Source organism: Lipotes vexillifer, unplaced genomic scaffold (genome assembly GCF_000442215.2).
Source record: "Lipotes vexillifer unplaced genomic scaffold, Lipotes_vexillifer_v1.1 scaffold272, whole genome shotgun sequence".
Taxonomy (NCBI): domain Eukaryota; kingdom Metazoa; phylum Chordata; class Mammalia; order Artiodactyla; family Lipotidae; genus Lipotes; species Lipotes vexillifer.
In genome coordinates, this window is record NW_006772469.1 from 2,238,762 (window position 1) to 2,250,317 (window position 11,556).

General features: G+C 33.4%; 1 protein-coding gene across 3 annotated transcripts in view; it reads right to left on the reverse strand.

Annotated features, from left to right (window-relative positions):
• Positions 1-2,829: 2,829 nt before the first annotated feature.
• Positions 2,830-11,556, reverse strand: part of CFAP299 (cilia and flagella associated protein 299) — a 633,581-nt gene continuing 624,854 nt past the window's right edge. For 2 of the 3 annotated variants that reach the window (XM_007447563.1, XM_007447562.1), the window contains one exon: positions 2,970-3,065. In XM_007447563.1, the coding sequence (XP_007447625.1) occupies positions 2,970-3,065 (96 nt within the window). Of the gene's footprint in view, positions 3,066-11,556 lie in introns of all 3 variants that reach the window. The other variant, XM_007447561.1, reaches the window with a different exon arrangement.

Here is an 11,556-nt window from a genome sequence, read left to right on the forward strand (position 1 = left end):
TTCTGTACAATAAAGTACACAAATGCACAACTAGTTGTAGAGGATGCACGCATATGACAATGTACGCCAGAAACATGAACTAACTTACGTGATTGGAGATGTGAATGTACTTTCACATCTTTGAAAGTTTGCAACTTGGTTTGTATGTAGGGGACTTACTGTTTATGGTTACAAAGGGGAAAGGAATGGGGAGGGGAGGGATAAATTAGGAGTATGGGATTAACAGATGCAAACTACTATACATGAACTAGATCAGCAACAGGATTTACTGTATAGCACAGGGAATTATATTCAATATATTGTAATAATCTATAATGGAAAATAATATGAAAAGTATATATAACTGAATCACTTTGCTGTACACCTGAAACTAATGCAACATTGCAAATCACTATACTTCAATTAAAAAAAGAAAGAATATCTAAATTAGATCAGCTGAGAGGCAGCTCCTAGAAAAAAGGGATTAAGAGAAATTTAAATCTTGATAGAAGTTACTTTTATTTAAAAATAAAATAAAATGTGATATTTGAATAGTTAAATCAGACTACTTTAAATTGAAATTTTATAAATTTGTGAACTATATTTAAACTTTAAAAGAACATGAATCATTACAATTTTAATTTATTAAATTCATGACAGCTATTTAAATGTGTATGAAAGCTTATTCGTTACTTGGAAATTTGAAATCATTAGAAAATTGAATGTAATGAAATTCATAAATAAAATTTAAAATGTTTAAAGGAATTTAGTTAACTGAACTATAGAAGAAATAAAAATGATTGCTAAAATTTCATCAAATCTATAGATAGAACAAACTAATTTGTATACATACTTAAAATATAAGTAGAGTTTTGAACTGATAAATATAATAAATCAAATTATTTTATTTCAAAAACAATCTCAGACTTACAGAAAAGCTGCAAGTACAGCACAAATAATTTTTCCCCATAAAATTTTATAAATAATTTGCTGACATGATGCCCTTTGACTCCCAAATGCTTTAGTGTAATTTCCTACAATCAAGGACATTTTCTAATATAACCACAACATAATCATCAAAATCAGGACATAAACATTTTTATATTACTACCATCTAATCTTCAGAAATCATTCAATTTTCACCAGTTGTCCCCAAATTCCCTTTATACGGTACGGATGAAACTCAGAGTCTTGTGTTGCATTTGATTATCATGTCTCTCTAGTCTCACTCGATCTGGGACAATTTCTCAGTCTTCTACTTTGATGATCTTGACACTTTTGAAGACGTCGAGCCAGTTATTTTGTTTAATGTCCTTGGATTTGGGTTTGTCTGTGTTTTCTCTTGATTAGATTCAGGTTATGCAACTTTGGCAGGATTATTACAAAAGGGATGCTGAGTTCCTCTGTTGCATCTTCTTCGGTGGGGAACAAATTCAGTTCACCTCATTACTAATCATATTCTCTTTGATCACTTATGAAAGTGGTGTCTTTCAGGCTTTTCCATTGTTCCCTCTGTAATTAATAAGTATTTTATGTGAGATACTATGTAAATATCCCATTCCTCATCAATTACTCATTTACATAGATCAGTATAGACTCATGGTTTCCTATTTTATGCCTGTTGTTATCACTATTTATTTTGATGCTCAAACTGTCCCAGATTTGGCCAGTGGGAACACTTTCAAGGTGGATTCTGTGTCCTTTTGATAAGTCCCCTTCATTTTTCCAGAACTGCTTTGCTTTCTGGCACAGAGATTCTAGACTCTTTTATTTTCCCTGCCTCAGCCCTGGAATCAGTCATTTTTCTAAGGATCCTTTCTTCCCTTTGGCAGACGATGGTGTTGAGAAACTAAGATCTGGGTGCTAGGTGTGCTGTGCTCACTGATATTGGGTACTGCTGCTCCAAGGCCCTCTCAGTGGATGGAGCATTGGAATATGCAGACATACACACATTAACATATATTCTGTACCTGTTGTATATATTGTAAATGATGAGATCACACCAATATATCCAATTCTAATTTAACACCACTCTACTCACCTAGACTGAGATCTGACACCTCGTGCCAGACCATCACCTCCACCATGAATACAGCCTTGTCACTTCCCTGGGAACTTTGCAACTGGGGAATTCCTGCTCCGGGATCTCCCACCCCCATACCCACACTGAGCAGACTTCTACCTTGCTTGGCTCCACCTAATTGCTTTAGAACTGGATTGTTTAGAAAGGGAAGAAAGACAATGGGAAGGAGAAGAGGAAGAGCCAAATATGAATCTTAAATCACAAATGGCCTCTGAACATCTTTTCTGCACAAAAGCCACCTGCAGGGGTATATTAGGAAAACATGTTCTTCACTCTTCTGAGGTCCTCATTTCTCTAAAATCTTCTGGCTTCCTTTAGATTTCATTTTCTCAGCTTTATTGTCATGGGGTTCATATTGTCCAGGCACATAAACATATCAAACACTTCAATCATTTTATACATCATCTCACGGGATATTTCAGATTATATTTACTCATGTAGTGCTACTAAAAACCTTGTATTTATATTTCCTTATGCCTGTCTTCCAGTGATTTCGGGAGCTAGCACTGCCATGTGGTATAAGGCTTGGCCTGCTATATTTGGCAATAGTAGGACCCAGAACATTTTTGGAACATTTGGAAACATGTGGAAAATCTGAGGTACAAAAGAAGTCACTAATTACTATATCTTTGAAATAGCAACAAGATTTTCTCCCATGAACTACTGCAATCAGCTTCAGTGTTTAGGGGGAAAAAAATTTAGAAAAACCTCAAACCAGATTAAGAAGTTATTTGTACCACAAAACAGATAGTCAAGATCATGATTTTCTTTCTAATTTCTTTATCAACTTTTATTATTCTGATTTGCCTTATAGCTACAGGACTCATTTATTATTCTAATTTGCTTCTGGTTATAGGAGTCATTTAAATTTAGCAAACCATTAGGAAACCATCTAACATGTTTGTAGTTAAGTCTTTCTTCTGGAAACGTGGTCAAAAATGACAGCTTGTATGTAGAGCTCTGTCTGGATAGGGGTTCTAGTAGAGTTGTCACCTGGTTGAGCCTAAAATACATAAATCATATCATTAATCAGTCCAGTCCATGTAAATAATTAGCATTAAATGAATTTTCTTCGTGCTTCAATGTTGTATCAAACAGAACCAAGAAGGCTGTGGCCATGGAGATATGTTTGTGTTTCCCCCCAAATTTTCTCAGGAGCGGTAATAATTCCAATCAGGAGTTTTGAGGCCCTGGGTTGTGACATTACTGAAAATATCTAGGATCAAAGCAGTGTTCCCCAGGTTCATGCTTGTCTAGACTCTGCTGAACCCCATGGGTCACTAACTTTGCAAAGTTCCCAGGGAAGGGTTTTGTAAACACATGTGATTGCAGGATAATAAGTCAAAAAGAATGCTATCATGATTTCAAGTTTGTCAAATAAAAATGTCTCAACTTTGGAACTGGTTCAGACTAGTGGAACTAACTACCTGTCCCTGGTGGGTTTCATAAAAAACTTCTTATCAGTTTAAAAACTATCTGATCTACTTTTTTCCTCTTTGTATTGTAATCTGTGAAAAAAGGTTTGGTCCTTTTGCCTTTATTCACGATAGTCTGTCATGCTTACAGGCTCCTAGGGAACGCCTATGGGGGCAAGTGTTCACTGATGTGGTACTGGTAAGAGAAAACAGATGCTAAACAGACAATATCTACAATTGCAAAATATTAGTCATTGGGCCTTTTCTATATTTGAAGTACAAAAGAATGATGTTACTCGCTCTCTCTCCTTCTCTTGTAGGAAGAGATGATAAGAAATTTAGATCTGGGACTAGAGAGAAGCTTTGATATTGCCTTTTCCCCATAGTGTTCATTTTCTTACAGTAGTGAGAAAGAATATATTTGACACATCTTTGGTTAAACAGAGTTTGTAAAATTGTAAAGATTTTGAAATGGGTAAAACAAAAAGAGTGGGTGTCTCAAGTGGCTTACCCGTCCACGTTTTTGTGCCATTTTACAAATCTTTAAGTTGGAGAAAACTGATAATAATGCAATATATTCTTGTCTACAAAGATGCAAATTAATTGCGCCCAGTGGCATGCAGTTGATTATTGCCCTGTATTGGGACCTGCTTTGTACCAATTTGTAAATTAATTTTACATATTTTCCTTTTTGCTATTTTTGCGTTTTGTTTGTGTTTTTGGAACTTTTACAATGAATAAATTATTCCCCATTGGTGACAACAATGATTCGAAATTTGATTTTACGTCTTAACCTTAGTGATCTCTGTAAATAGATTAATAGGTCACCGAGATTTATTCTTTCTTGGGGGAGAGATAACAGAGAATCTGATTTGTTAGCGGTTTTTCTTTATTTGTTTACTTGTCTACTTTGAAGAAATTAAGAATCCCATGCGCATCAGGAAAGAGGACAAGTCTTTGATATATGGACTGGTAACTTCTTTGCATTTACTTTTGAACTGTGGCTAATGTTTAGATTTGAAGCTATACGTTCCCTACATGTCTGTGTGTATATATGCTTAGAATTCAGAAAGGCCTTTACATCTTTATGTGTGAGTATATAATATTTTCCTATCTCTGGAGGAATTCGTAAATTAGATTTAAAAGTCTCCTAAATTAAAGAAACTCTGTTCTGATTGGCCTGTAGAGTTCTTATGCAAACAAGTTCTTATGTAAGTCAAATATTTATAAACTTCCAGGAAAATATGGAAATTAAAGTTTGGATACTTTAAATGTGCTATCCTTAAAAAGTTATTCTCACAGAAATGTTTAAACAACTTAAGGTCATATAATTGAGATAAATATTTCATAAATCAGACTACTGTAATAATTTTGGTTTAATGCAAACAGCTTGTCCTCTGATTTATCAATGTTAGGTATAACATAAGCATATACATTTTATTCTACTGTACTTGGGTTTACTTTTTTTTAACTTATTGAGATATACTGCTCAAATAAGCTAACGTTACTCCGACAAAATCTTTAAGATAATGAGAAATGTAAGTCTGTATTCAACAAAATCAAATCATTATTCTGACAACTTTATGTCAACAGTAATTTTGTTTTTTACTATGTCAGCTTGAATATAATTCCCCAGATCTTTAAGTAACATAAAAACTTAGATGGCTGTTAGGTTGAATTACATAATGAATATTCATATGATATCCAGATAGTTTCTAATTATGATAGAATACTGAAAATTTGATGCCTAATAATTAGGAATAATTTCAAGTTTATATACTTTGCTTATATCCAATGGAAAGTTCCTATCTTGGGTCATGTTAATGAACTGTTTATTTTGTCTCTTTAAAAAGATCTGTGTGTGGCTGTACAAAGATGTAATATAAACTTTGCTTGTCTGTTAAAATGCTTTTGGGAGAGAGACAGTACTTAGTTATCCACCTCTAGCTTTCTCTATGAAATAGGAGTTACTTTGGTTAAAAATCACAATTAATATGAATGGTTGAGACTACATCATAAGCAATAGGGACAGACTAATACCACTGTCTCTTTGCTTTTGTGTTTCAAAGAGAAAGTAGTTATATCCTATAGTGGAGGCTTTATAACAGTATATAGTAGTAATTATACATATCTATATACACATATAACACATTTATATATAACATACATTTATATATTTATAATTTATGTTTATAAATATAATTTATATAATTTTTATATATTTACAATTTATATATGTTTATATATATAAAGTCACTATTATAGGAACTTCCCTGGTGGCGTAGTGGATAAGAATCTGCCTGCCAATGCAGGAGACACGGGTTTGATCCTTGGTCTGGGAAGATCCCACATGCCGCGGAACAGCTAAGCCCGTACACTACAACTACTAAGCCTGTGCTCTAGAGCCTGCAAGCCACAACTACTGAGCCCACGTACGTACCACAACTACTGAAGCCTGTGCTCTGCAACAAGAGAAGCCACCACAAGGAGAAGCCCGCGCACGGCAACGAAGAGTAGCCCCTGCTTGATGCAACTAGAGAAAGGCCGCGCGCAGCAACGAAGACCCAATGCAGCCAAAAATAAATAAAATTAAATCTTAAAAAAAAAATCACTGCTATACACCATTATAATTATACACAATATATATTAAACATAACTATATAATGTATATATAGTAGTGCTTTTCAGGCTTTTCTTTTTTCTCTTTTGTTCTATCTCAGAACCTCTGTAAAATCTTGGGACTTACTGAAGACCACAAGAAATTTTATGTGGATTATAACTGTCAATATTTACCATACTGGAAGTGGAAATTGAGCAAATTTAAAATACTGATTCATTTGATTATAGCTATGATGAATATAATTGAAATGTTAACAGAAATAACATCTTACTATTAATATAAAAATTATTTTGAGTTCATGGATCTCCTGAAAATTGCTGTGATATGAAAAAGCAAAATGAAGGACAAAATTTGGAAGTAAATTTTCCTTTCCTTGGTTTATAGTACTTGAGTCTGAATAGAAGTGATGAAATGTGCTAAAATTTTAGTTAAGTTTGCCCTGTCTTGATGGACTTGATTACTGGCTAATTCCTTTGCCTACTATATGAAAGTCTTTTCTTTTCTTTTTTTTTTAAACCTTCTGTGTAATCTGTCTAGGTAGCAAATTGTGTCTTACAAGAATAATTTTCTGTGCTTTATGATGAATTTATTACATCCTTGATTGTTCAAGAAAAAGAAAAATAAGAAACAAATAAAAGAAAACAAGGAACAAAAATTCCTCACTTATAAAGAGCTAAGGTTCTTTACAATCATGTTAATGTAATGTTTATTTTTAAATGTTTTATTGTCTTAAATGTTTAATTAGCTAACTCAGTATTACTTTTTGTAGCACCCTGATCCTATCTTAATCAAGTGTCCAAATATCTTCTGATAATTTTTTTCCTGAGTTTTGACTTTCCATAATTGGATCCTAAGTATAGAAAAATTAAATAAAACCTTCCAGATATATTTTACACCAGAAGCTATATTTGCGATTTCCCAGAGGGCCCCTGGAAAAATCACAAAGATTTATTTTTTCACCTTTGAAAAGAGGTGCCAGAAAGAATTAGATTTTTCTGTAGAATTCTGTGGGAAGAGTTGTTAAATCAGAAGAGGTGCTCAGCCTTGCCGAGGTTAGATTTGTATAGGTATAATGTTATTAACGTAAATATTTCAGATATTTTGTGTGCTTTTTGGGAAGTCCCTGGAGTTATGTCATTGCCCTTGTTGTCTTATAATATGGCTTTACCCTCAGGGAAAACACTGATTGAAACTATTAGGAATATTTCCATCAGATTTTGTTGTATTTAGCAGAGTTCTGGTGGTACTGAGCCTGATGATATTAGACAACAGTAGTATAATGTTATCTGTCATAATTTCAGCTCTTGTTTTTAAAGATACAAATGTTTAGGTCTTACTGCAGACTTACTGAACCTCTTGATGTTCCTGTTATAAACAATTATATCTCAGGATTATTTTACGTCATATCTCAATAGTTCTTCCTCTATAAAATTATTTTCATCCATTTTTCCGAATCAAATACAGCACTCACAAACTTCTTTTAAAATAAATTTATCATTATCCTTAGATGGTTTGTCATATTTTTTTTGTGGGGGGGGCAGGGAATGGCTTTATCATCTTTGTTTTGCATACCACAGAAAGCACTAACCATTTTGTTTTCTGCATTATTCTTATTATGAACCCTCATCAGACTGTTCACATTTGAAAATTATTAGTAATAAATCACTCAGCCATTTTAAGTCCCTATCACCTACAGATGGTATTGTTGTACTCTGATGCTTCCTTGAAGTCTCTCTTATAGTTACAGGTGAGAATCTGTGTCTTCAACTAAGAAGAAAAGTGTCAGAATATTGTAGAAAAGAACTATACCAGGTACTTCAATTATTGACACTTCAAAGCTGAGCTGACATAGATTAGACAACTTCCAAACTGCACCGCCGATTTCCAGATCCTGTTTTGGCCACACAAGAGGACTGCATAGGACAGCTAACCAAAGATCCAGTGGAGCAGGAATCAATTATAATAAGACTGAACAAACTAATAAGAGAAATTATATTGTGGCTATTTGTCTGGAATATTCTTGATATTCTTTTAAGGTTCTATTTTCAGATATATAAGAACTACCCTAACTCTCTCGTTAAGCAATATGTAACCCATTGCAATTTAGTAAAGTCTGCTTTTGTAAACTGAAGCGAAACATTTTTAAATGATATCTGATTCCCACTTCTCTTCCAGGATTCAGAAATTTATATTAAGTCTCCTTACTTTCCATGGCCATTTAGTTATTTGCATAGGTTCAATAATGTTCTGTCATCTATAATTGTACATAATATAATTGTACAAATTATAAAATCAGGGCCTTGACTAGAATGTCATACTTGAAAATAATGCTTATTTAATCAGGTAGAAACAGCCACTCTTTTCAGGGATTAAGTTTGACTTTACTTATGGAAGCAATGCCTATGAAGCCCTGGTCTATTTCTTGACTTAAAAAGTCCAAGAATATTATATATTCTGTGTAACTAACTTGAGCATTCCTTGGGCTTGGTTTCCTAGCCTCAGGTCAACAAATAATAGAGGTTTTTAAAAATCCAATTTGAGAGTTCTTATGAAAATTTCCAAGCACAGTTTAATTTAGTATTTGTTCAAAATTGTATGGATTTAGGGTTTACATGGGCAACTTAAGGTGTCCAATATGGTAAAATAAAATTTTTACTTCACCTATGTAAAAAATCAGTCAACTCTAATGAGACCAGCTTTATTTTATAAGAATAATCTTTCTTTGAAATTATTATGATAAAAAGAGGGGAGGAGATTGTCAGGGAAAATTGTGAGAGACTGTGAAAGGGCAAAAAACAAATGGTGAATATCTTGACTACTCACTAATTTAGGTTTTCTCATCTTTGATTGATATTACAACTCTGTAAGTTGTAGAAATCTGATAATAATGCAAATACTACTTGTCTGTATAAATGCAAAGCAGTTGTGTTTGATGGACTGCAACTAAGTTTTGCACTCATTTTGATAGACCAGTTTTGCATCTAGTAATAAATTCATTTCAAAATTTCTTTTTCCCTTTATATGTCTCTGCTCTGAATTCTTCTTGGAATCAATAATAACATCTACCAGTTCCTCATTAATCAATGAGTTAAAAGTCTTTGATACATGCTCATTTTATATCTATATCCTTAATGATAGATAACAAGAATGCTAGAAATAATCTCACATATACAACAACAACAACAAACAATGTAGTTGGTTGAGAAAATTCTGCACTTAGAAAACTCTGACTCCAAGTTTACAGCACTGTAAGGACTTGCTAAAAGACTTCTGCCTGAAGACACTACTAAGTCCCAGGAGAGATGGGGACTCCAAGCCAAATATAAAATATGAGTAGAACAAGACACTGGGATAAAATCATTGGTTATAAATTGCTGAAAAAGAATAATTGACCAAACAAAGTAAAAAGACCCTAAACTTACTCTACAAAATCTGAGAAAAGTTATAGATTTAAATGTATAAAGGAAACCATAAACCAATCTACAAGAAAATATCATTAAGTACTTGCCCATTCTTAGTATGGGAATCTTTTTAAACATAGAAACACGGGAAGAAATCAGAAAGGGGAATCAATAGTTTGGACTATATAAAATTTTAAATTTATATGCCAAAAATATTACAAATGTGAAAAGATAGATATCTAAATTGGAATGTGTCACGAAGAAATACGAAAGCCAAAGATTTTCTACCTTTCACACTTTAAATTTAATGAAAAAAAAAAAAACCCTACTAAAACTCCATAGAAAAGTGTGTAGAGGGCAATATACTAACATGCATGTGAAAGAAATGTTCATCCCTGATAATAATTGAAAATGAAAATCAAAGTGACCCTCAACCAATCTGAACTATAAAATTAACAAAGCTTCAAAAGTATGCAAAATAAATAGAGCATGGTTTGGGGGCAGTCTTAAACAGTTCAGGTATAATTGTAAATTGATATGGGTTAACTGCCAAGTGATTTGACAATATCTCTCTAAAGCTCTACAATGTATGTATCTTTTGACTAAGAAATTTCCTTTTTAGGAGTCCATCTTAAAGAAAAAAATCAGAAGCTTGGTTATAGAGAGTTGTTATTTAAACCTAGGGATAAAAACAGAAACCAACCTAAATGTCCATCAGTGGGAAACTCTTATATAAACGATGAGTACTTTACAGGGTAGAATATTGTTTTACAGCTTGCTTTTTCCATTTAATAGTGTAAATAAACATCTATCCATACTAGCACATCAACTTCAATAAGTATAGCTTTGACTCATTTTTAAAGCTGCTTTATACTATTTCACTGTGATGATGTATCATAATTTATTTAATCATTGCCCAGTCATGGACATATGGATTATATCCAGTTTTTAACTATTCCAATAAAAAAATGAAATTCTTTTAGAACTTTCATTTTTTTCTAAGTTGATACACCACCAGGAAACAATATCTATTCACAGAGCACCTATTCAACAGCACATTAAACACGTTCTCTCATTTAATCAGCACAACAACCTTGTGTAAAATGGTTGTGTTTTTACAGAAGGGGTTAAGTAATTTGCCCTAATCACGAAGCGGATAAGATCTATTTAACTCCAACTCATTTTACCTATTGCCCCTCTTAAACAGCTTTTCCCTGCCTGAGTCCTGGTGGTTATTCCCCACACTTTCCCACTTGTCCTGTTGTTCTTCTAGCCCCTTTCAATTGATCCCAGGCATTTTGGAGAGCCCTTAGGTCTTCAGTTCTCAAGTGGAATTCATTAAGAGACTTAGGTCTTGTGAATATCCTAAAATATTATTATATTACCCTGTGTGTGGCCCCATGTGTGCATTTTCTTTTCTGAGCAAATCCATAAAATATATCAGATTGTTAAAATAAGTTGTTTCCCAAAAGGTTAAGAACATGTTCTCTGGAGAGCAGCCTCACGTGCTTGTTAAGGCAGTGTTCTGGGTTACCAAGTTGGGGCTGCCATTTGTTTGTTTGTTTTATTGTGTTCTTTACTCTTGCTTCAGCTATTTGAGGCTATGTGTTTCACTGAGGCCACCAATATTTATGCTGAAGACATCCCAAGCAGCAATAACCGTTTAGAAGTTATCAACATGAGATTTTTCTCTCTTGCCAATGGACTTGATCACTATTCATGCTAGTGTGTTCCATGTTCCAATATATTTCAATATCCCTCAACCTGCTTTAGGATTTTAGTGACTCAGAAACTGTAAGCATCTGCTGGGGTGGTGAATCGTTAAGGAGATGACTATGTGTTCAACTGTTGAGACCCAAAAGAAATCATGCTCTCTTTGAATTAGAAATGATCCATTAACTGTGGTCTTGCACCAACAAGGACTCCACGCCTGACTCTGTGTTTCTGGTGCCTGCTTCTCTATCATTAGTTATCAGTCTTTGAAATCATGAAGGAAACAATTATTTTGTTCTTATTTAAACCTTTCATTTAGCCAAGAAACTAACCTTCCACTCTTTC